General features: G+C 39.7%; 1 protein-coding gene across 1 annotated transcript in view; it reads left to right on the top strand.

Moving 5' to 3' along the window:
- Window positions 1-26,352, top strand: part of SPOCK1 (SPARC (osteonectin), cwcv and kazal like domains proteoglycan 1) — a 458,564-nt gene extending 432,212 nt beyond the window's left edge. The window contains exons 7-11 of the mRNA XM_077824201.1: window positions 8,695-8,811; window positions 14,178-14,399; window positions 15,511-15,573; window positions 22,822-22,959; window positions 25,859-26,352. Of these exons, the coding sequence (XP_077680327.1) occupies window positions 8,695-8,811; window positions 14,178-14,399; window positions 15,511-15,573; window positions 22,822-22,959; window positions 25,859-26,049 (731 nt within the window). The 3' untranslated portion in view covers window positions 26,050-26,352. The remainder of the gene's footprint in view (window positions 1-8,694; window positions 8,812-14,177; window positions 14,400-15,510; window positions 15,574-22,821; window positions 22,960-25,858) is intronic.
- Window positions 26,353-26,679: the final 327 nt, after the last annotated feature.

Here is a 26,679-nt window from a genome sequence, read left to right as displayed (position 1 = left end):
GGATGAATTTCAAATAAACATCCAGACTTTTTGGGTGTCTAGCTGAGCTGAACAGCCAAACCTTTCAAGGTTTTCGCATCATTAATTAATACTAACACAAAAGCTTCTGACATTAAGAGCTATGAAAAGAGACAACATGAAAATGTCACACTGCGCTTCACGTACGCTTTGAAAGCATAGGCCTCACTCTTTGTCTCTACTGTTTTATCTTGAGCTTTGTCTTATAAATGCACCAGTTTTATGCAAGCTTCAGATCAGACCCTGTTTCCTCAGCACAGTAACGTAACTACTCGTGTATTCATCTCACAGCTTTGACTACAATATCTTGGCCTCTTCTGCTTTATTTATAGGACTGGGAATAATAAGTGACAGAAGGATCAGAGGTGGTTATCAAGATAGGTGTCATCTCTGTGGAAGGATAGCTACAGAATCCAGAGCATGCCGTATGACAACTATATCTGGGCACAACTTTGACATGAAATGTTGGGAGGGTCACAGGTGGGATTTTAAATAAAACTTTCATTTATTGGCTCAAAAAGCATGTTTGGAATGGGACAAAAACCTTTCCTTCCCAAAGTAATGGAGTATGATCCCTTTATTCTTCATGAAAATTACAGCGCTAACAACTCTTTTTTTATACTTATAAAAAAGCTTTCTGCTGTTTTAGGGAAATGTCAGCAGTAAATTCTATTTATAATTAGGATATTTGTGTCATAAATACACTGAGGCTTTCCAGTAACCCAGCCAACAAAGGCTGGGTATTTTTGAAGATAATTACCTTGTTAGTGCGTATGTGTAATTTTTGCAGTTGAGCAAAACTTGGAATTTCCATCCTGCAGGAAATTCTGATATTTTAACATTTGTTTTTGTCCCAAATAAAGATAAAGTCTCCATATCAAATTTTTCCTAGAACAAGAAGTTCTGAAAAATTTTGATTCAGAAATGTTGAAGTGTTTTGACATTCCCAAATTGAAATGTTTTATTTTGAGTCAGTTCAACATTAAATTGCATCTGCCTATTGAGTGCAGTGCTTCATGGGAATTGTAGTTTGGGTACCTCAGGCCCCTCAGTCTTCCCTACTGGATCAGCACACTGGCCGTACTGCATGCCCCATGACACAGAGCACTCATATGACTCCCCGGATAAATCACACGGGTCATTCAGGGAGGAGACTGTGATGCATCATGGGAGATGTAGCCTGACCAAGGAGGCTGGCCCTAGGAGATAATGATGGCATGGAGTACCTAAACTACAGCTCCCATGAAGCACTCAGTACCCTATCCAGATGCAATATAATGTTGAGCTGCCTGAAAGCTAAATCTTTCAGTTCAGTTCAACAAACTAAAATATTTAGATTTTGATCTGAAACACAAATATCATATTTAAATTCTCATTGAAAAACTGAAAAACTTTGACACAATTGAATTTTTGCTATGGAAAATTTTGTTTTTGCAGAAAGTGTGTTTTCCATCCAAAAATCATGTGGATGGAAAATTCCCAAACAGTTCTAGTAATTTCCAACAATGCTAATAGTGAGAGGAGGGAGGAATGCACACAAACGGACAGGAAAATAATAAGGCTGTACAAACTCTGCAGAAGTCAGTTCACATTTCAGCATTGACTTGCTCCTGAATATCCCGAACTGAAAGAATAAAAGTAAATTGCTTCACTGTTTATCTTCACCCCCATTGTGACCATGGAGTTGAAAAACTCTGTAATGGAAGTGCTGCTATGAAAATCTGAGCACAACTGAATTACAAGAGGCTAATGGTTTTACATTCTGCTGGATTAATTATTTCTGTTTGGGGGAATAGGTATTTGAAAACAGTGTTTTCTGTTTGTTAGCAATAAAACAATGCCAAACTCTTATGTAAATTCTTTTACCCTTTGGGAATAAATCTTCAGTTTCAGAGCTTGCTCTTAAATTGTCTGTATAGGGACATTGAGCAGTGTTTGGTTTATTGATCTGGGCATAACATTTGGATCCCAGAATGGCTTCATTCTACTCCTGCGTCTTATACTGACTGTGGCCTGGGCAAGCCACTAAGGGTGACCACATTCTGCAAGTGGTCCCACTGTCTAGTCAGATACCACTTAAGGTGAGTAATGGTGACAGAATCTGGCCCTTAACCACTCAGTCTCAGTTTCCCAGTCTGTAAAAAATGGGGATAATTGTACAGATCTACCTCTGAGTAACTTGAGTATTAAAAGTTGATGTTTTTAAAGTGCTTTGCAGATAAAAAATGCAATGATTAATGTAGTATAATGTATTGGGCCTGATCCTGGCATATGTACTCAAGCAAAACTCTCAGAGAAGTCCTGTGGTTAAGGACAGTAGGACTAGGGACTTCTATTTTTGACTTTTCAAAATATGTTGGAAATTATTTGAAATGAAATCCGTCTCTTTTTGAAGAAAATGTACACCAGAGAAAAATCTCCGTCTGTGTGTGTGTGTTCGTATGTTCGTTCTTAGGACACCAGGTTTTGTACCATATGTTGACTAGTTTTGTTCACATTTTAGCTGCCGTAGATCTGGCAATGAAAGGACTTCTTCCCCCATATTGGTGCCCATCCAAGCCCCTGTATGATCAGTGTTCCCATCCATTTTGGCACTCATGTTGTTTGAACTCTACATATCTTCAAATAACAACCTGGAACCATTGGTTCATCTATACACATACAACCTTAATCCATCTCAACATCTAGGTAATGTTACCTGAAGCCCCTTTTTAATAATAATAATAATAATAAATTTTAGTTTGCGGAGTATCTTTCATTCAGAAGGATCCTAAAGTGTTTTATAAATGAAACTGCTAGACAAATGTATACACAGGGGCCAAGATTTTCCTTAGAGTGGGAACACCTCTGAGCAGGGACTGTCCTTCTTAAATGTTTTGAAAGTGCCTAACACAGAGTAGGTGGTACCACAAATAAATAAATAAAAGTACCCAGTGATTTAGATGCCTCACTGAAAACACCTTGAATGGGCCTGTTTTTCTGAAAATGCTGAGCTCCCACCATCTGAAAATCAGGCCTTGTTAAGGCATCTCAGGCAATACTCCCAAAAAACAGAGGCATCCAAAATCACTAATTACTTTTGCAAATGTTGGTGTAGGTTCATTATTTCCACCCCTGAAATGCGGCTGCATTGGGGTGAAATGCAAACAGCTTTTGAATAGTGCACAGTAGCATCACAAAATAATTTAACGCAGGAAATTGAAAAGAATACAATGTCTTATTGAAAGTGCAGGAGAAATTTGGATAGGCAGACTGAGATTATTTGAGTTGAAATTTGACCAGGGCGCTGGGCTTAACATCTGTAGATTTATGAAAAATGCCAAGGGTTCTTTAATGACCACAGATTGTCAGGTCCTTGGTTTTCTGTTTTATCCACATGATGAAGGATTATTCTTCCGCAGAAAGATTGTAATCTGCATTGAGAAACTTTTCATCATGTTCCATGATGGATCGTCCCTGAACAATGTACCCAAAAAATGTCACAAAATATCAGGACATATATGCAAAATGTCACATAAGGCCAAATTTCATGTCTAAAAACTCCTGTGCTGGGCTTTCTGTCAAGTCATGCTGACTCTTGCCTTATGCTGGATACCAAAATAAAGTAGGAAAGGTTGTAGCATTCTGCAGCATATAGCAGGGTTGTCAGTGAAGTGTAGAGGATGCATCCTCCAGAGTCCAATCCTGCAAGGTACAGATTGATTTCAAGGTTTGCTGTGCCCTCAGGCTTGCTATGTCACAATTCAAACTAAGGGCCTGCGTCTGCTCCCAGTGTTTTGCCATTCTTCTTAGTGTATGCACAATATGCCTCAGATGGCACGGGAACAGGATTTGTCTCTGAATTTGGTCTGCTGGTTGGATCATTAGCTTCCCCATCCCAGGCCTGATATTGACAGGGACTGTGTTGTGAACATTGATCCATTACATTGAATGATATGAGCAGGTTAGGGATCTTTGTGTATATGTTTGGGATATTTCCCAAAGAGGATATTTCCAGACTGGTTTAGCAAACTGGTTATGACATCTGCATAACACCAGTGTATTGAAGTAAGTGGGACTGTGTGCATCAGAAAGCAAAATCTGGCCCTTAAAATTCTTAGCCGCATTAATTTTAGAAATGAGCAAATCTGAGGATGATTTTGATTTTGCAAAAAAGAGGCTTAGATCAAAAGGACATGTTATCCAAACCCCAAATGTTTGAGTGGCGAAACTATTTGGATAAGTGGTTCCCAATCTCAGGGCACATCTACATTACAAAATTAAGTTGACCTAATTTACGTCGGCATCACTTGGGCATGTCTACACTTTGCTTCTTTTATTAGCAGTGCACATCCTGTTAGTGTGGAGCATTGTGGGGTGGCTTCTGAAAGCCAGCAACAGTCAATGTAAACAACTCCGTGTCTACACTGACACTGCGTCGACCTACCTATAGTGACATTGAGTCTACTCTTGGAGGTGGAGTTAAGTCAGTGTAGTGGGCGAGTTAAATCAGTGGGATTGAAATTTTAGGGTGGACACTTAGAGTTAGGTCGACATAAGCTGCCTTGCGTCAGCCTAACTCTGTGGTGTAGACCAGGGCTCGCTTATTACTCTAGTTCTGTTCTGTTCCTTTTGGGTATTCGCTTCTATCGCCTAGTGCCTTTTAAAAACATGCATTCAGATGATGTGAACTGATTTGGTTAGAAATGTTTTTTTTCCATTAAAGCTAATATAATTAGGACCCAGTTCTGCACCGTACTGAGTTCTTCCTGGGAAGTGTTGTCCGCCACCAACTCCCATCTGAGACTCAGCACCCTTCAGGATTGTACCCAGAGTCTGACAGCTGATTTAATACAACAGCCCTGAGTCCACTTGACTTACCGTATATTTCTCATGTGTGTAAAGTTGTCTTTGTAGTTGAAAGTACATAAATCTGAGTAAGTAAAATATCACGACGGGATATTTTCTTTGATTTTTCCCTCTGACTTATTGAATTAAAGTCCGTAAAGCTCTTTCTACCTATGCAGCAAGCACTGAAGATGTCAAGGAGGCATAGTGATATGTACTCAATAGTCCAGAGTTCCAATTCTAGGCTTCCTAGAAATGAGGTTCCTAAATAAATGTTTCCTAAACTTCAGATGTGTACCATGGGGCTATATTACTTCTTTCTAGACTACTGAATTTCTTTCCCTAATATAGTCAGTAGTCAAAGCAGTATTTATATATGGAGTTTAGAATGGAGTAGACACTGGGAAATATTCTAAAAATATAAATGACCTGCCCAGCTGTTATACTTAATGAAAACATCACTGGCTATTCTTCCCTGCTGCACTTGATTTCTAATCCTTTTTCTTCAAAATTGACTTTGCAAATGAAATGGCCGTGAGTGAGTGAGTGAGTGACTGTTGAGGGCGAACGCTTGTTGAGAAAAAAAATGGTGCTGTTAATTTTGAAAGCCAACATGGAATGAGTAGACTCCTCCCCAAAAACTGGTGATCCAGATAGGTACCCACCATCAGTCATGAAAAAGGAGTGACATGTTTATCTTTACAGTCCTCTCATTCCTGTGGTACCATAACGATACCCAGACAAAAAATGACAGTCACATTGCCCCCTTCATAGGTAGAGGAGACTGAGATCTGATGGATATTGGCCTGAGACATACTGAAGGGCGAATGCAGCTACATTCTCCCTGTACTCCATCGAAACATCCCTATTGGTGCTTCAAGGGATAGAAGATCTGCTAGTGGGGAGGGAACAGGCTGGCACAGAGTTAAGGAGATGAGTATGATTTTAGCATCTTTTCTCCTAGAAACTTGTAGGATTTTTATGGGTAGGTGAATACTGACCCTTTTGGCATCAACTTACCCATTTTTCCCATCCACGGTTTGGAAATGCCATTGAGGAACTAACGATGAAACCAGCCTGCCAGAATCTCCTGACAGCATCTATGGTTCTGCAGATCTGCTGTCATCCAGCCAGTTCTATGCAGGGGAGAACCCCTATTCCTAATGAAAGCATTCGCAGGAAGCCAAGCCTAAGCTCACAGAATTTCTTTGTCCTTGAAAGGGAGTAGCTAACTGAGTCAGGGGCCAAGTTACTCACATATCTCTAGGGTTGGACAGTTTCTGAACACTCATTACCTGTTAAATTAGTTTTTCCCTACCCTCTCAATCCTAGAGGTGGCCGTTCCTGGTCAGGTTTGAACACTGTGTCAAGGTGACATTTCATTCATAGAATCATAGAATATCAGGGTTGGAAGGGACTTCAGGAGGTCATCTAGTCCACCCCCCTGATCAAAGCAGGACCAATCCCCAATTAAATCATCCCAGCCAGGGTTTTGTCAAGCCTGACCTTAAAAACTTCTAAGGAAGGAGATTCCACCACCTCTCTAGGTAACGCATTCCAGTGTTTCACCACCCTCCTAGTGAAAAAGTTTTTCCTAATATCCAACCTAAATCTCCCCCACTGCAACTTGAGACCATTACTCCTTGTTCTGTCATCTGCTACCACTGAGAACAGTCTAGAGCCATCTTCTTTGGAACCCCCTTTCAGGTAGTTGAAAGCAGCTATCAAATCCTCCCTCATTCTTCTCTTCCGTAGACTAAACATCCCCAGTTCCCTCAGCCTCTCCTCATAACTCATGTGTTCCAGTCCCCTAATCATTTTTGTTGCCCTCTGCTGGACTCTTTCCAATTTTTCCACATCCTTCTTGTAGTGTGGGGCCCAAAACTGGACACAGTACTCCAGATGAGGTCTCACCAATGTCGAATAGAGGGGAACGATCATGTCCCTCGATCTGCTGGCAATGCCCCTACTTATACATCCCAAAATGCCATCGGCCTTCTTGGCAACAAGGGCACACTGTTGACTCATATCCAGCTTCTCGTCCACTGTAACCCCTAGGTCCTTTTCTGCAGATTGCAATCTACACATTGGTGTAGCTTGCTCTGCTATTACCTGTGCTGTGACTCTTCTGTGGGTAGGGGACTTCGCTCCCAATCTGGATCAACAAACCAACACCTTTCAGAAGCAACATATACAGTGTGCAAAATGGATGGCTGTGTTGGAAGTCCCAGTTACCTTGAATAGTTTGGTTCCTTATTGGAAGGTCTCCATAGTGGCCTTGCATCTCATTAGTCAAAGACTTCTGCCCTTACTTGCAAAGACATAATATTATAAATATAGGGATGTGACAAATAAAAGGGTGATAAATGAAATATAAGCTTGTACAGTAATAAAAGTTACATTATAGTTAATACTGCATTGCCTTCCACTATAAACCCTTGTTTTTACATACTCATTACTTTCTCAAAACTTCTTCTTTGGGTTTAATCTTTCCTTCCTTGGATTTAGCCTCAGGGTGGAGGGGGTGATTGTTACCCTCTTTAACAGGAGAGTAAAGTACGCGCATCAGACCATTTCTGAGTTATGGAGGAGTGGGGGAAAAAATCATCTCCCCTCCACCCAGAATAAAAAAAAAATTTAAACTTTCACCAAGAATGTAGAGATGGCCAAACAAAAAAATTCTTCCAACTTGGCAAGGGCATACGGACTTTTCCTTAAGCTTGAGGGGGGGAATGAATACAAAATTTACATTGTCGAAAAAGCTGTAGTGTCTCGCTTGAAAATTAGGAGCGGGCTACCTCCAGAAACAGAGCAGTTAGAAAACAGAAGAAATGGCAAACCCATACATATTAGTGCTACTCATAATGGATTCATTCAGTGCATTCATTAGAGCACTGAGAAGGCAAGCAGTGGGACTTGTTCTTGGGCAAGTTAGTGGGAGGAGTATTACAATGTTCCATGAATTGGAGAAGATACATTGTGGGTTACTTTGTGAGGGATATCTGACTCTGTTGCACAGAACCGTGTTTTGTATTCTAAAAACCTGTTATGAAAATTTAGGATGAGTTCATGGCAAGAAAGATAAAATGGTTTGAATCTGTGAATTCAAGCGCTAAAGATAATGCAGAAGCAGGAATATTCATTCTGACAGATGGTGTCTAATGTAGCCTTTTTTCTAATAAATATTGACTTCTGCTGGGCGTTAATCTCTTGGTAGAAATTTATGGAAAAATTAGATGTTTCTCAGTAAAAATTCATAAGGGGAGCAAGTAATAGATGCTTTTATCTAGCTAACAAAAGGACTTGTGACAACCTTTAGAGATGGCAAAGCCTCATTTGCAGTAGAATTGAAAGAACGTGACAGCTTTCTTTAAGAAACAGATTTCCTATAGCATTAACAATAGCCTTAAACTAACCCAAATATGGGTTATAAATTATTCCCAGTGTCCTGTTCTAATAAAATTTCTAGCTGAGGGGTTTTTTTTCCTGTTTGACTGATGTACTTTCTTTGAAGTTCTATAAAGTGACAACCCTTACCTTAACTACTCACCTATTTCTAAGTGAGAAACTGCAGAGATGGGTGTGTGGGTTGGATTTTAAATCACAAATTACATCTACCTCTATGGAGATACTTGAATACAGTAAGAAGAAAATCCTTTCATTGTGATTTATATTTCCTTATATGTTGTATCCCTTTCCCCTACCCTTTGTCTGTCTTTTACTTCTAAACTGTTAGGCCAGGACCATGCTATGAGTAACAAAAAATGATTACGTTCTAGTAGAAGATCCAGAAAAAAGTTAACTTGCATGATCTTTGCAATTTAATTTGTTCCTCTGTTGTTTTGACAGCTTGCACAGACAAGGAGCTGAGAAGTCTTGCTTCCCGACTAAAAGATTGGTTCGGTGCTCTTCATGAGGATGCAAATCGTGTCATTAAACCAACAAGTTCGGACACAGCACAAGGCAGTAAGAAAACTCTTTATAAAAATAAAGTTTTAGACAAGTTCACATGCATTTAAAGGGCAGAACTGTCAATACAATCCCTAGTACATCACTATAGTGTCCCTGGGCAAGTATACTAATATCTGTGCCATATAACTGACCTGATCCTAAGAGATGCTGAAAATATACAGCTCCCATTGATTTCTAAGGGAGTTACAAATGCACTCTCAACCCCAAACTGTCCTAAAAGAAGACAGTAAGACATATACCGCACAAACACCCACACACAATTCGGACTAGACAATCGGCCTGCTGTTATGGCCACAGAAGGTTCAGATACTAATAGAGAGAATCACAAACCTGCTAGCACATTATATGACTGTCGGCAAAATGGCAAACAGAATATGTGACATATACGCATTAAATGTACAACACAGAGAAAATTACACTGGGGCTTCATTTTGTTATTTCCAATTAGCCTTATATAACAGGAATTATAATAGGAAGAAAATGTCCAGAGGATAGTCACTGGCCTGGACAGATTAGTTGATGCAGAAAGGTTAGAAAATTGGAATTGTGCTAAAACAAGAAGCATTCATGCAATGCGTCCCAAGTATCTAATAACACTTCACAGCACCTACTGCTTTTGATATCCCTATTTTTTTTTAAAAAAGGCAGCACCCTATAGGTATAACTCAAGTGATGAATTTTGATGTCCCTTACCCAGCAGGGAGGAAAAGACTCACACAGGGGTTACAAAGAAAGACTAAGTTGAAGTGAGCTTATGTTCTTTTAAGGCATGTCATTTTATGGGTAAACGTCTAAAATACATGCAGGAAAGGTACATAGTTCGAACTCTCTAAGGGCTCGTCTACATGGCAAGTCACTGCAATGCAAACCAAGGAGTCTATATACAGTGCACCAGCTTGCAGCATAACAACATCCTGGACACTGCTACAACACACTGAAAGGGATCTCACAAAACTGGGTGACTGGGCAATAAAATGGCAGATGAAATTCTATGTAGATAAGTGCAAAGTAAGGCACATTGAAAAACATAATCCCAGTTACACATACAAAATGATGGGGTCTAAATTAGCTGTTCCTACTCAAGAAAGAGATCTGGGAGTCGTTGTGGAGAGTTCTCTGAAAAGACCCGCTCAACCTGCAGTGGCAGTCAACCGTTAGGAAAGGGATAGATAATAAGACAGAAAATATCATAATGTCACTATATAAATCCATGGTATGCCCACACTTTAAATATTCCATGAACTTCTGGTCACCCCATCTCAAAAAAGATATAATAGAATTGGGAAAAGTACAAAAAAGGGCAACACAAATGATTAGGGGTGTGGAACGGCTTCCCTATGAGGAGAGATTAAAAAGACGGGGACTGTTCATCTTGGAAGACAGACGATTAAAGGGGAAGATGATTGAGGTCTATAAAATCACGAATGACGTGGAGAAAGAGAATAAAGATGTGTCATTTACTCCTTCACATAACACAAGAACCAAGGATCACACAATGGAATTAATAGGCAGCAGGTTTAAAACAAACAAAAGGAAGTACTACTTCACACAAAGCACAGTCAGCCTGTGGAACTCCTTGGCAGGGGATGTTGTGAAAGCCAAAAGTACAACTGGGTTCAAAAAAGCTCTTTCCTTTTACTGCTCTCTTTGCATTCCCCTCCTCAGCAGGCTGATCACTTCATTAAATTGAGCTGGTTTGGTTATGCATGTGAAGCCTTAAGAGGCATGTACATCCTCAAAGCAGTCCATTTTGGGATGCCCCTGTGGCAATAAAAAGGAGCAGAGAGTGGAAAGAGATGACTAAGATGTCTTGGACACAGCAGCAGTCTAGAGAACGTGGTCCAGTGGAGATTTCTCTGTGCTACATTAAATTTTCAAGATGCTACTGTGAGTGTAAATAAGCTCTTTGGACGTATTAAGTTCACCTCCAGGTGAAAAAAAAATCACTCCTATTTTTTCCTCTCTTAAAAGCAAAAAAAAAAGAGGGAAATCTGCACTGTTTCAAGAACTGGACCTTCAGCCAATGTAATATTTGTTTTTCTGATTTAAATTAAGCACCTTGTTTCAGGCACTATGTCTTCCTCTCTCTCTCTAACTGAAAGCGCCTCAGTACATAATACTAATATGAATACTGAGGGACATGCACTGAAATAAGGAAATAAACAAATTAGTAGCTAGGATCAGATTCAAATTGCTCTTCAGTCTGTTGCTAGTTCATAATGTTATCTTGTTTCTAAAATCTACTCAGTTGGTCTGGGAGGTTTATCTTTTACATTTGGTGAAGCTGTGTGAAATGTAAAAAAGAAAGCCTCAGAAATATTTCTGGGTTTTGTTTTGTATTTTTAGTGATGAGGGAGATTAGGCTAATTATTTTCCTGTTAATTTAATTGTTGAATAATTTAATGAAGTCACTAAAACTCAACTCATGTAAGTCACTTCTTGGAGAGTAAAAAAAAAAAAAAAAAAAGGCAATTTTATGTGCCAGAAGGTATATTTATTTTTAATTAGGAATTTCACATAAAGGTTTTTTGTTGACATTGGTTTTGCATCCAGAGGAGATGGATGGTTTGGGGGTAATAATGGGATATGGAGCCTTGCACATGTAGGTCACCAGTTTGAATCCCTTCCAGAGTCATAGTGAATGGAAGTTGTTAGGACTTCGAGCAGTTGTCAGATGCAATGTAAAATGTAATGGTCTCAGTCCAGCTCCTAGTGAACAGGTGTCCAAATCAGAAAAACCACTGCCACAATTGACACTAATTGGCATCCTTGTTGGCAGTCTCTGCAGAGGAGCCAATAAGTGAATGAGCATGAAGCCTGAGCTATACTCTGACCCTTAGTGGTGGTCATTGCAAAGTAGGGTTGAGGCAGATGGGTGGGATGATAGAGCTGCTGCCTGATGTGTATCTTTTGTTCAACCAGCACTATATTCACTTAGGAAATGCAGTAAACAGTATTTATTTTATCCAATACATTGTCACATTTATCATAAGGCTTTAAGCCCCAGAAGTGCAATTACTTCATTTATCGTTGCTCCGGCCAATTGTCTACAGCAGGTGAAGTGAATTCTGGTTGTGGTGCACAAAGAGTTATTCATGCTAGCAGTGACTTCCAATTAAAAGTAGCGTAGTTCTGCGAACGATTTCCAATACAGTGCCCTGAGAGTTTACCCCGCTGAGCTTTGCACTGTGAATTCAGCTTTATTTACTGAGAGTCCACTTGGTTTTAAATCTTGAACATGGGAGGAGGTAGGCTTGAGTTTCAGCATTTTTGTTTTTGACTGTTGATATTGACCTGCAGAAAGGTAATTTATTGGAAGAAACTTTTATCAAGAGGCAATTTGAAGTGCAGGTAGAAACTGATGTTGTGTCTGACTTTCATCTGCATGCTGAAAGGCCATCCTAATAGTAACCTTTTCACTAGTTAGTAATAGCTATCCATCACTGTAATAGCTGAACACTTACATACTGCACTGTCTGCTTAGTAGAGAGGCTTTGTAATAAACCTTAACCTGAAAAGCCTGATCGTGTCATGACAGCTCCCTTCTTTATTTAAAACAGCAACAATAGAAAAGTATTAAACTAATATAATTAACTATCTTCATAAGTGACCTTCCATAACGGCTTCTTTGATGCAGCCCCTGACTGCAGGTCACACGAAGCAGTCCCACTCATTAGGGTTACATGAGTGCAAAACCCTGACTAGCATATGCATGTTTTGTGAGCCTTTGTAAAACTGGGGTTCTTAATGGCAGTTTCCCCAGCTATAAATTGTGAATGATACTTTCCTGCAACAGACAAGTGTTGTAGGGTTAGTTAGCATTTGTACCATGTATTGAAGATGTAAGTATATTAATTACTACTGAGGACATACAAATCCCAGCTTCTCTTTTGGGCGACCCTCCTCCGACAAGTTTAGTGTTCAGGGGCATAATTTGCTATGGGGGAAGAGGCACAATTGACGCACACACACTCCTTCCCCAAACTTTTCATAGGTGTGTATGCTCCTCTTTTTGCCTTCCCGCCCCAACTTTGTAGAATATAATATAATCAAATAATGTTCTACATGCTGACACAACTTTGCCTTCCCTTTCTCCAGAATGTTTCTGAAATGACGCCCCTAACTGTGTTTATAAAGATTGCAGAAATGCACGTGTACAAATTGCAAATATGCACATGAATGTAATGGTGTTCATCTGGTGCTCCTGCCTGCTGCATTCTTTAGAGGATGTGGGATATTAAAATGAATACGAATCCTGTTCCCTGAAGTGTTGAAGAATCCTCTTCAGCTGCAAAAGATCTAACCCAGCTGCAATGCAGATGGCTTCTGTGACACTTGAGTGCAAATGCCCAATTCCATGTGCATTTGTGGTCTCAGCAAACCCCCGCACTGTGATTATTCAGAGCAGTGCAAGCCAAGAGGACATGAACTCCACCTCAAGAAGCTCACAATCTAGATCAGATAAAGAAAATTCAGGGTCAGATATACTACAGGACTGGGGGGGGGTCAGATCTTCCAGAAATGTAGAGTTAGGATTGAGGGGATTGGTGAAAGAAGTGAGTTTTCAGAAGGGATGTGAGAACAACAAAAAAGAGGTCATTTGGTGCACTGTCAAGTGTAATAGAAGCAAGGACAAAGATGCAAAGAAGGGAGTTGGGAGGAAAATATGAATGTGGGGGGGGGGGAAAATGTAGGCAGAGGGAATACAAGGAAATTAGAGCAGAGTGGCAGGCGGGGCAAGGTCATGCAGGGTCTCAAAGGAGAGGGCAAGAAGCTTGGATCTAGTGTAGAAGGTGAGAAGCAGCCAATAAAGAATTCAGCAAGATGACTAGAAACAGGGCTGGTAATCACACAAGGATAGGCTTTCTCTCAAGATTTCTGTTGCTTTCTGCTTTCAGCTAGTTTGAAAACACCGTGAAGTTAGCCTTTTTCATGGTGTTTCTGCTTCTGATCCTTCCTGAAACCAAGCCAATACACTTGCAAATGGAAAAAAAAAAAAAAGAGAGGAAAAAGTAAGTTAAGGTTGATTTTTAAGTAAAGATGGGCTTGAGTTGCAGTAATTAGATGTGGACCCCAACCCCCTTTTTCTCCAAAAAATGTAAGTGGCATTCTTATCCAGGGTTTGGGTCAGAATCAAATCTAGTTTTGAGCTTGATTTGATTCAACCAGTTCATTCATTCTTTGTTGGTATTGTTCTGGTTTCCTACTGGTTGGGCAGAAAGGGGTTAATCTGAAACAAAGTTCACTCCATACTTCAGTTAAAAGAACATGCAAGAGAGAGAACATCCTAATTGAGCAATGATGCATGTAAGGCCTTTGTGGTGTGACTCACTAATGGTTGTTTGCCCGTGTTCTCGTAGGGTTTGACACCAGCATACTACCAATCTGTAAGGATTCATTAGGCTGGATGTTCAACAAACTTGATATGAACTATGACCTCCTGCTGGATCACTCTGAGATCAATGCAATTTATCTTGATAAGTATGAGCCATGCATTAAACCCCTCTTCAACTCCTGTGACTCCTTCAAGGACGGAAAGCTTTCTAACAATGAATGGTGCTACTGCTTTCAAAAGCCAGGAGGTAAGTCATTCCCTTATGTAATATAAAACTGATTTATAATTCATTACTATAGATGCTAAAATAATGGTATGGAAAATGTAATTTGGCAAAATGGCTTTTCTATTATTATTAATAATAATATTTATGCAAAACAGCCATCACCATATGTCCTGGGATGATGATAAGAAGCTTTTAAGTATGATTCAGTGGCCAGAGCATTGGACAGGATGTTAGGGAGCATTTACAAACTTGGGAATCATGTTTAGACACCTAAATAAGAATGGCCAGATAAGTGTTGAGCAACTTGCAGCTGCCACTGAAGTCAATGGGAATTGTAGGTGCTCCTCGCATGGGAAGTTCAGGCTATTCATGTAGGTGCCTAAATATGGAATTAGGTACCCAAGTGTAGCCAGACAAATTTAAAACTTTTGGCTTAAATGTTACCATATTCAGATTAATATTTCAAAATAATATTATACATTTTAATACCTTGTAGTTGTCTTGATCAGAAAACAGTTCTGGTTTCTCTTTTTCACAAATATGTAGTATTTTTTTAGGATTTTCTAGGTTTCAACATCTTTCTTACATTTTGACTGCACTGCCATTTATCTTGAATTGGTAATTCATAGCCCTTTTCATTTAAAAATAAAAAGCCCTTTTCTGTATCCCTGGTGAGAAAGGGCATTGTGTAGCAATGGCAAATATTGTCGATTACATGTATTTCACTGGTGAAACAAACAAAGAAGCAATCAAATTACTGGTACTCCAATTCAGGAATTAGTTCTATTGCTAATAGAAGGCTTATGACCTTGTGTTCTTATTAATGTGGAAATTAGTTTATTAGGAAATCATAAATTAGAAGCCTGGCATTATTTCAGTTTGATGAAGGAGAAGAAAAAAATGTTTAACAACCCAAATGGCCCCAAAACACTATTATTAAATATACTGTGTTTTGAATTTTTTAATTAGTAAAGCTAATGACATACATTTGTTTTGCCGTGTATTACCAGCATATGGGGTTATTTCAGTCCCAGGTGTACAATAGACTACATTGCATGTAAATAGTGAAGCCAATCATTAGAGAGTCTGTCCCGTACCATCTGGAAACTGACTTTCATACATTATATTTTAGGTCTCCCTTGCCAGAATGAAATGAACAGGATTCAAAAGCTAAGTAGAGGGAAGAGTCTGCTGGGTAAGTTTGATCACATGCCATTCATTTCAATAACTAATTAAAGCTCTGTGATCACTGTAACTTTGTGTGCAGTTATCGTTTTTCAATTAGAAATTAATATTTTGAGCCTGTGCCTGATGTTTCATGAAATTAAACCAATAATGAGGTGTCAACATAAATTTATGGCAACTAATTCAGAACAAATTGATACCACCTCCCCAAAAACATGAATGTTATTTTATATAGGTTCTTACACCATGCTGGTCATCATGAGCATGTAAAGCATGCTGAGCATATCTGAGCATGTAAAGGCAAAAGAGAGTATTTTTAATTCAAATCTCCTGTGACTAGTTAAAAAAGCAGAGTATATAGATGAAGAGAGTTCAGATTCTTCCAATTATAAGGTTGGAAATACATTTGTTGGAGTTAAATTTTGTCTAATTACACTTTTAAATGTTTTGTTCTACTACTTCCTGTTGGCAATATTGAGGTCCGGGACACATAGTTTCTTTTTTTTAAAAGCTGAAAAGTCAAACTGTTAAATTGGTAATTGGACACCAGTGAAATCTCAAGGTGTTCTGTGGACTGCAGTCTATGTGGCATTATTGTAGTGCATCTCCAATTCATTAATTTACGTAGGGCCAAATCACACAGGGTGGGTATTGGCAACAGTTGGAGTAAAAAGACTGAATTTGGCCCCAAGACATCAGTGGGAGTTTTACTTGACTGAAAATTGCACGTATAAAGACTGCAAGATTTGCCTGATAATCAGCAATTCATATTAAATATTTAACAAATTTTAATTAGGCAAAATATAGAACATACAAGCCGACTAAGTGTAAGGTGCATAGCTGTCCGATATCCTATTCTGACTCATGAAGATTCAGATTAGCAACGAATGTAAAATTATTTTAGTTTCCAAAGACCTTGGAATTATCCCTGAGAATTTTAGGGAACACCTAGGATAGGTGGAATGGGCAAATGGTTCAGTTCAGATGCAGATGGTTGCATAGGTGGCTGCTGTTTTCTCTCTCTCTCTTTCATGGAAGCTTTTATGGGTGAGATTTTCAAAGCCACTTAACAGAATGGGTTGACCAATTCCTATTGTTTTCTAATGGGAATTGGGTGTCCAGGTCCATTAGACAACATGGAAAATCCAGCACTACATTTCTTCAGTCTTTATTTTGTGCAGTATGAAATAAATGTCAGCTAGGCTAAAAAATGGTTTGTTCTTACACATAGGAAAAATAACGGCTGTTCACACAGTGTGTAGAACATACAACGATACAAACAACCCCCTTTGCATGCTAGTGGGATCAGATCACAATAGCTGGAGTAAAATGACAAAATAACACTGGTATAAAATGTTCTCTTCCCACAAATAATTATGTCAGTCTACAATATTTTTTTTTTAAAAAAAGGAAGGAAAAAAACCGGCTCAATTCAACAAATCAGTAGGTTTCTGTAATACTTTGCTCTACGGGCTAGAAGAAAATACAGAAAAGAGAAACTCTCTGGTTCAGTTAGCAACTTGAAAGTCTTCCTGCATAACACCACCCTTTGGAGAGCCTCTTATCTGATCCCACTGCTATTTAGACAGAGTAGAACAATGTGGGGTTTTTTTCTTGTGTCAGTTGCAAAATCGTGCAGCTGGAAAACAAAACATTCACATGACAAAAATGCTGCTTGTAGTAAAGATAAAAAAGATACGAGCGTCAAAGAGACTGTTCTTTAATTATTCTCTTTCTCTGATATGTAAAATGAAATATTTATATTCTGGACACTGTGCACAGGGAAGATTTCTGTAAACTCATATTCATTGAAAAAATGAGGAGTTTGAGAATTGCCACAAAGTATGTCAAAGCCATTGTCATTAAACATGTTGTATTGTTGAATTTGGAGACTTTCAAATGAAGTCCATCATCCCAGTGGTTTGAATTAAAAAGTAAACAGCCCCATTCATCTTTTCCGGCCAGATTTACCTAGGGGGCAATTAAATGTAAAGACACCACTTTCAAAGAGCAAAACTGGTTAGCCCAGTGGCTCTCAACCTATTTACCATTGTGAGCCACATATGCAGCTCTCTGTGTGTTATGTGGACTGAATCCACACAATCTATATTCTGCCTGTATGGCCCTGAGGATGTGACATGAGCTGCAGCTGTGTGCTGATTGGGCTGTGGGTTGAGAACCACTGGTTTAGCCTGTTCACACTTCTCCTACATCACTAAGATACCTAACCTCTGCTTTCATCAGTATCTTCAAATTGGGTCTTCTCCTATATCAATTCTGTGATATAACAGCTAATACAGGGATCTGCCTGCCAGCCCTCAGCTTGTATGCAGTGTTCTTGTGGCCATGTTGGTCCCAGGGTATTAGAGAGACAATGTGGGTGAGGTAATATTTTTTACTGGACCAACTTAGGTTGGTTAGAGAGAGAAGCTTACATGGCTCTTCTGTAGGTCTCAACTTTGCTGTTAATTCTATATATGATACTAGTCTGGCCTCCATCACTGCTGTATCTGAGCACCTCCCAATCTTCAATGCATTTATCCTCACAACACCCCTGTAGATACAGCAGTGCTATCACCCTCATTTTATGTGGGAAATTGAGACACAAAGGGACTTGCCTAGGGTCACACTGGATGTTTGTGGCAAAACTGGAAATGAACCTCGTCCTCCCACAACCCAGCCTAGCACTCTAACCAGTGTTTTCTATATATTCCACAATAGATGGCCATTGATTATTATCCGTTATCATTATAGTGGAGCAGTAGCAATACCAAAGTTAAGACAGCGGCAGTGTTTTCATATTGATAGGAGTCTATCATTTCTCGGGTGCTGTAAGCATACACAGAGTTTTACAAAACACTCCCCGCTCCTCAGGTACAGGATGATAGTTGAAATGCAAGGAAACACAGAGCCACCATCAAAAAAGAAGATGGTTTGACGCAGAAGAGAGGAAGCAGTTGACTCCTGGGGAATGGGAGGTTGAGCCAGGTAAAAGGGGCAGTAAGAAGATGTGAAGCTAAGAGTGGGAACAGGAGACAAAGGGAGCAGTTACAGAGGAGGACAGAGAACAAGAGGGACAGGGATGTTGAACACCAAATCAAGAAACACTCAATTGGCAGCCTGTTTAATTAACTCTTAGGCCTGGTCTACACTTAAAATTAGATCAGCTTAGGTACATCACTCCCAGGTATGAAAAATTCACATTTCTGAGCACCATAGTTAAGCTGACCACGCATGTAGTGTAGACATAGCTAGGTCAACTAGATCAACAGTAGAATTCTTCCATCTGTCTAGCTACCACTGCGCGGAGAGGGGGATTGCCTACGTTGAAGGAAAAGCCCCTTCTGTAAATGTAGAAAGCATCTATGCTCTGGTGCTGCAGTTGCATAGCGGCAATGCCATAGTTGTGCCACTGTAGCACAGGTAGTGTAGACATGCTTTTAATGTTAGAGATGGCTTCAAATCAAAACCCCATGTATGACCCTCACTCACGGGGGAAGGCCCTCAGATTCTACAGTGATGGCAGCCGTATAAGCAGGGGGATTAGAAAAGAAACGTGGCCCTGGCTCCTGATCGTTTCCCTCTATATGATGGGCCATCCCAAAACCTGGGATCAAACTATCCCCCAAATGTGGATCTAAATCTAAATTACCTAAATGTGAAATCTAAATTACAGACATTCTGGATTTGTGGTGTGACTCACCTTTAGTCAACGCTGAAAATGATTACTGTAAAGGAATTTTTTGTTTCATAGGAAAGTAAGCTCTTGGGGACACTCTGTCCCCACCAGATTATTCTCACCAGCTGATAAATTAAGGAAAAAGTTCGAGTGGATTAAAATGTGGTCCTTACTCTGGCAGCCGGGAAAGATGAGCAGTGACTATGGTATGCAAGATGAGTTGCAGCCCCAACTCAGAGTATTTGCTCCTCCTCTAGATACCTGATTTGCACCCACAACTAGCTATTCAAAGCCCTATTTAAATGCACATGCAAAATTACAGGGAAATTGCCATCATTCTGTGCATCGTTCTTGGTCTTCCTTTAAACTCCTAGATAAATGGGGCCAAGTTCACCAAAGCTGAGGACTGCTTTCAGAACAACTGAGTGGCACTCACTTATGCTAACAAAGAGATTGGCCCATTATTTTTCTAAATCTATCTTTTGCAACACATGTAAAGCATTTGTGTGAACATTGCACAAATGATACATGCTGAATTTCAAAGGCCAGGGGAGGTGTTAGTTTCTCACGAAAAGTCACAAGAATATTTTTATATATATAATATCAGACTGATGCATCAGTCATTATTTGGAGCCAAATCCTTAGCTGGTGTAAATTGCTATAGACCCATTGAATTGAATGGATTTGTATCAGCTGAGGATCATAGTTTCATTGACTCTGATGAAACTATGTCAATTTACACCCACTCAGGATCTGATCCTCTGTAATCTTCTTCAGGTTTGTCTAGTCCAATGGATCTCTTAGTCTTTAAATAAGAAAGGAAGGGAGTATGAATATGGAAAGTCCTTCAGGATCAATATTGAAACAAGTGACTGAGCAATGAGTGAACTTGGAAAACCTTTCTGGCTGAACATGTCCACGCTATTACTGGACTGTGGGTAAATAAAGATGATGTGTCTCTGGGGATTATAATCTTTCATCTTCCTTTCAATTGTCCTGGTATATGAACTTGCTAACACCACTGCTTCTGCTTGCTTGAAATAGCAAAGTTAATAAGTATGAAAATGTTCTCTGAGATCAGATCAGATATAGAAAGGTTAATGTTCAAATGTTTCAGAATTACATTTGTGACATTTAAAAATTAGACATCCACTTTAATATCTGCAGTGGGATGAGATGGTAAATTCAGAAATTCATAATGTATATATGACTGACTTCCCATTTCTATGTCTTTTATATAAGTAATTGCAGAGCATTTGGGCAATGTTTTCTCATTCATTTTTTCCATGGGAAATGTAGTAGAAATAGCCCTTTTGACATATATGAACAATCTGTAGAGATGCTCCACACACTGAAGTAGAAAAGTAAGTATTGTGTGAGCAGTAAATCACTGGGCTCTTCGACAAAGAGAAAATATACTTTCTCAAAAATCATTTAAGACAATAAGAGGTGGTTTTTCTGTTCCTGGAACAGAAGCAACCAGCAGAGAATGGAAGGTGTCTATACAGACCTCCCCTGGGAATGAAGCTAACTGATCTCCAAGGACAAGTGGGTTTTTTATATGGCAGCACATCTGCATTACCTCTGTTGAAAGTGGTGGCAGAAATAATACTGGCTTCTCTTGTGTCAAGAAACAAGAATGCACCATGCTCTGAAAGGCTAATGTGCAATGGTTTTGTTATGAGACAAATCTTGGGCTATTTTTTTGTTTAGCCTCAGTATCCTACTGTCTTTCCCTGAAAAGCTCAAGTATTAGTGATTCTTTAATACTTTTAGGAAATCTGGAGTTATACTTCAATTTAGTATAAATTAAATAGCAAGCAGGTGGCTGATGCCTTTCAGGTGGAATTATAATATTGTGGAAGGACCCATATGATAAACACCAGAAAAAATGGAAATTAAAAATGAAACATGGAAATAATTTTATCTTGGGTAAGGCTACATATGGGAGGACAAGGCGTAAGAATGGCATTTTAACCCTGAAAGGAGGCCTATAGAGATGTTAATCATTCAAGGAGGTATTGTAGCTGGCACCAGTGCACACAGAGGGAGTAAAGAGAATTAAGAAATCCCGATCCTGTGTGGTTGCATTAGGGCTATCCCAATCCTTGTCTGGATCCTCAGCACAGCAAAGCCCGTGTGCAGCCAGTGCTCTTGTGAGCAAGTAGTGGGGAAGGAACAGGGAGCGTGTCAAGCAATTGTTCTGCCACCTCTCCCCAGAAGCGCTGGACAGGGGCTGGACAGGAGAAGAGGGGCATATGCTACATCTTGTAAAGGGCTGATACAGCATACTCCCCTCCCCAGGGGAAAAGAAGCACTGTGTCTCAGAGTGGATCTCTTGAGTCCCAGTTCTACCCTGGGCTCCTCCTGAGCAGTGCAACTAATACACCATCCCTTACACAGGGCTGTGTCTAGGGCACAATCTAGCCACCATCCCGTGCTCATGGCAGCCTTACAACAAGGAAAATGTACATTCTCATAAAATGTTCATTTAGTAACATAGTAGCCTGCTCGTTCTCTCTGAATGAACTCCCAATCCCAGATACAACTCCCTCAACCCATCAGGGATTTGGCAAGACATCTCGGGAGAGATTTTGAAAGGCACAGATGGATTTCAGTGGAAGTTAGGCACCTAAATATCATTTGTGCCTTCCGATCACCCCTTCCTCCTTATGCTTAAATAACTTTGTTTGCTGAAGTAAAATTTTTCGAGCCCTTTGTTTGCATAGTGAAGATCTTTTTAGTTCTGCTTTAATGTGTGAAGTCCAACTTTATAGATAAGTGGTGCCGAGGGAATAATTCATAGTGAATAATTTACTCCACAAATGTAGCCTCTTCCTCTGCTTGCAGAACATCCGTGAACAGATGATGATTTGCTTGGAAAATGAGGATGATAACACTTAAATAATTCACAGGTGTGTCGTGAGGCTAAATGCATTAATATTTGTAAAGTGCTTTGAGATCCTTGGATACAAAGTGCTCTCTACATGCCACGTATTACTACCACTAAGGGAGATGGAGGCCGCTAGGCTTGAGGCAGCAATGAGGTCAAGAATCTGTTTGAAAGGAATAAAACATAGCAAGCTTCTGCGAGAGATAAGAATAGGAGGCCAAGTTTGGCAGTCCAGAATGTATATTTTCACTTTAAAATGGCACTACTTTTAATCAAAAAGGAGAAAATCTTACAGGTGGTTCAGAAATCAGGACCACTGGCTAGAATTTGAACCAATGCAAATGTTTTCAGTTATATCTATCTATCTATCTACACACAGATACTCCCAATGGGCAACAAATGAACTGAAGTCAACAACAAACACTAGGTGCAAATATATATACGGAGATGGAGTTAAAATGGGAGCTTGGGGCAAACAATCCACAGTTTGAGTGTTAGTTTTGTAAATCCAGAACTTGATCCAGGACTTTTTTGTAAAACCAGAGCCACTCCAGGTTGCTCCATTTGTAATTTATGCCATATTGAGGCATTTTACTTTAAACAAGAAACAGGCCAATTACAGTATATCTTCCTGCTTGATCCTGTAAAGACTAGGATTTACTAAGGAAACCTTTTTCTTTATTCAGGTGTTTTCCTTCCACGGTGCAATGAGGAAGGATATTACAAAGCAACTCAGTGTCATGGAAGTACAGGGCAATGCTGGTGTGTTGATAAATATGGAAATGAGATTGCCGGCTCAAGAAAACAAGGCACCGTTAGTTGTGGTGAGTAATGACCAAGACAACACAAAAATTAACATTGTTGTAAGCCCAGAAATTGCTGTAAGATCAGCCACGATAGCAAAAAGCGACAATACAGGAAACATAATTAGCAGAGTCCCAAATGTTCCCATGTATTCCAGTTCACAATATAAAAGTGTCTGTGTGCTCACAGATGTACCTTTGTCTTGGAGCGTGTGTACAAGAGTATGAAATTGGCAATAACCACTGATAAGAAAAGGTTTTTCCTACCAGCTTGGCAAATGCAGTAGATGCTATTAAAATAAAATATATGCGGTTGTTATGCTTGGTTATTAAATATAGTCCTCCCTATACAGTAGAATCCACATTTACAGGGGCTTCATAAATCAGGGCTTTCTTGAGAAGGGAAGGTTTTTAACTATACAAAGTTTTATAAATTAACAACCAGGCCCTATAAAAGTGCTGATACTACAGTATTATTACACTGACATGTAAAATTACTGGACGGCTCTATATAATCAGGCAAACAAAAATTTCTTCAGTGTGACTCAGTGTAATGATAGCTTCAGTTGCTCTACTTCCAGCAAGAATAGAGAAGGCAAAGCTTTAGAAGCTCTAAAATGTACATGATTACATCCTAAGTCGCTCTGTCAGGGTCAGCGGGTGCTTTTGCAGGAGTCGATGTGCATGAGTGTACATAAAATCAAGCAATTGCAACATATGCATAGCATTGGAGAACCATTTGCACGTGTGGTTACCAAAGATGGGCACGCAGATTCCTGTGTGCCCACCTCTGTCCTCACCCCAGCCAGATACGCATCCAATATAGGCAGGTAGCATATGTGTGCATGAGAAAGCAGATCCCAACTCCCTGGTGGTCCAACCCCAACCCACACAGCACTGCCCCATCCCCACTATCCCACCAGGGAACACCATCACAGGGCCTAATAACATCAGCCACACTATCAGAGGCTCGTTCACCTGCACATCCACCGATGTGATATATGCCGTCATGTGCCAGCAATGCCCCTCTGCCATTTACATTGGTCAAACTGGACAGTCTCTACGTAAAAGAATAAATGGACACAAATCAGATGTCAAGAATTATAACATTCATAAACCAGTCGGAGAACACTTCAATCTCTCTGGTCACGCAATCACAGACGTGAAGGTCGCTATCTTAAAACAAAAAAACTTCAAATCCAGACTCCAGCGAGAAACTGCTGAATTGGAATTCATTTGCAAATTGGATATTATTAATTTAGGCTTAAATAGAGACTGGGAGTGGCTAAGTCATTATGCAAGGTAGCCTATTTCCCCTTGTTTTTTCCTTACCCCCCCCCCAGACGTTCTGGTTAAACTTGGATTTAAACTTGGAGAGTGGTCAGTTTGGATGAGCTATTGCCAGCAGGAGAGTGAGTTTGTGTGTGTGTGTGTGTGTGTGTGTGTCCCCGGGAAAAAAAAGGGGGGGGGGGAGTGAGAGAGCCTGGATTTGTGCTGGACATGGCCCACCTTGATTACCATGCACATTGTAGGGAGAGTGGTCAGTTTGGATGAGCTATTACCAGCAGGAGAGTGAGTTTGTGTATGTATGGGGGTGGGGGGGTGAGAAAGCCTGGATTTGTGCTGGAAATGGCCCACCTTGATTATCATGCACATTTTAGGGAGAGTGGTCACTTTGGATGAGCTATTACCAGCAGGATAGTGAGTTTGGGGGGGGGGGGGTGGAGGGTGAGAAAACCTGGATTTGTGCTGGAAGTGGCCCAACTTGATGATCACTTTAGATAAGCTATTACCAGCAGGACAGTGGGGTGGGAGAAGGTATTGTTTCATGATCTCTGTGTGTATATAATGTCTGCTGCAGTTTCCATGGTATGCATCCGATGAAGTGAGCTGTAGCTCACAAAAGCTCATGCTCAAATAAATTGGTTAGTCTCTAAGGTGCCACAAGTCCTCCTTTTCTTTTTGTGTGAATCAGTTGCACTGAGAGGGCGTTTCAGTGTCTGTGCACATTCAGTTCTTTCGTACTCCGCTGAGGCTGGCCTCCGAGAAGGAAGTTAGTGTTGATTGTGACGGGGATTTTGTGAGGTGGATGAGAGCCGACTGGCAATTTTTGACAAAACATTTTTAATGGAAAATTGCCAATTCATCGACACCGAAACTTTTGGCAGGGAAGGGTCAGTTTTGCTGACTTTCTTGACTCACTTTTTTTTTTAAGTAGTACAATTGCCTCAGTATTTTCTGACTGAAATATTCTGGTTTTCTGATTCAAAGCAACTTTTTGTTTTAAAAAAAGCTAATTGGGATAAAGAAACCCATTTAACAGTCAAAATTGAAACACAGTGTTTTGAAATTATTGAAACAAAATGCTTCAGCTGAACCACATGAAATGTTGGGGGGAATTTTCAGTTTGTGAAATATTTCGTCGTGAATCAGGACAAACGGGTTGGGTTGTTTTTTGTTGTGGGGTTTTTTTTGAAATCTTGACAGTTTTCATGGGTTGGGAAAATTGTTTTCCATCCAGTTCTAATGTAGACGTTTGACTTTCAGGAATTGATCCGAGACCACCAACTCATTTCATGTAGACCACCAAACAATCATCAGATGTTAATGATTTTCAGTCACCATTCACCTTGGATGGATTTAAATTGGAAATCTAGAGATGCAAGGCCTTGTATCTTATTCTAGATCCCACTGAAGTATTACTTCCTCCCAGATTTGTGGTCATGGGCACAACAGATGTATGTACATTTTTAAGGGGGCCTGCTGTACTGTCCTTCGCTAAATTGCCTCTTTAAAAAATCAATTTACTGCACACAAAAAAAATAAAGTAGTTTGCATAGTCAGAACATTAACAAGCATTGACTAAAGAGATTTTTGGGTTGTTGGTAAGAGAATGACCTTTTACTCTTACCTATTTTAGAAGAAGAGCAAGAAACCTCAGGGGATTTTGGCAGTGGTGGATCTGTTGTATTACTGGATGATTTGGAACAGGACCGTGAAGCAGCGAAAAAGGACAAAGAAGGGAAAATGAAGATTCATGTAAGAGCAGCTAATGAGGATGATGAAGATGAAGATGATGATAAGGATGATGAAATTGGTTATATATGGTAGTTGTCACCGTTCTGAGGACTCATGTTTTGCACAATATTGCAAGTCACTTCATATCTCTGCAATTGTATCTGAGAACATCAGGCACAAAATCTCTCTCCTCTCTGTTTAATTTTGTACAGTATATATAATTTTCAAGATGGCTTTTTTCCAACTAGCTACTGGTTTGAATGCAGTGAATTTTTTTTCTATCAACAGGGCTCTTGAGTTTTGTTAGTTTTGTTTAAGCAAAGTTTCATAGCTTAATCCCCACCCACACAGCTTGTGAAATATAGCTTATGATTTAAAAAATAAGAGAGAAAAAACAAACCAGTGCAAGAATTAGAAACCTGTTTTATGTTATCAACATTGGACAAGTTTTGTCATCAGCTGTTAACTGAATTTTCTGACCATGCTATAAGTAATCGCATTTCTTTTATGCAGTAGGTGCCTCAATTTCTCTCCTGTGTCTGCCACTTGTCGCTAAAGAGCCAGTCATCTGTGTATAATAACTTCTGGCTCGCTAATATTGATGGTTTTAAATCAGGAAGAAATCCATCAGTATTTTTTTTCACTTGCTCTAAGAATGATTACTACAGGCTCAGTTCTGCCCTTATTGAAGTCAATGTTAAAACTCCCGTTGTCTGCAAATGT

Source organism: Eretmochelys imbricata, chromosome 8 (genome assembly GCF_965152235.1).
Source record: "Eretmochelys imbricata isolate rEreImb1 chromosome 8, rEreImb1.hap1, whole genome shotgun sequence".
NCBI classification, from domain to species: Eukaryota; Metazoa; Chordata; order Testudines; family Cheloniidae; genus Eretmochelys; species Eretmochelys imbricata.
Note: the sequence above shows the minus strand (reverse complement) of the source record. Positions and strands in the feature narration are given on the sequence as shown.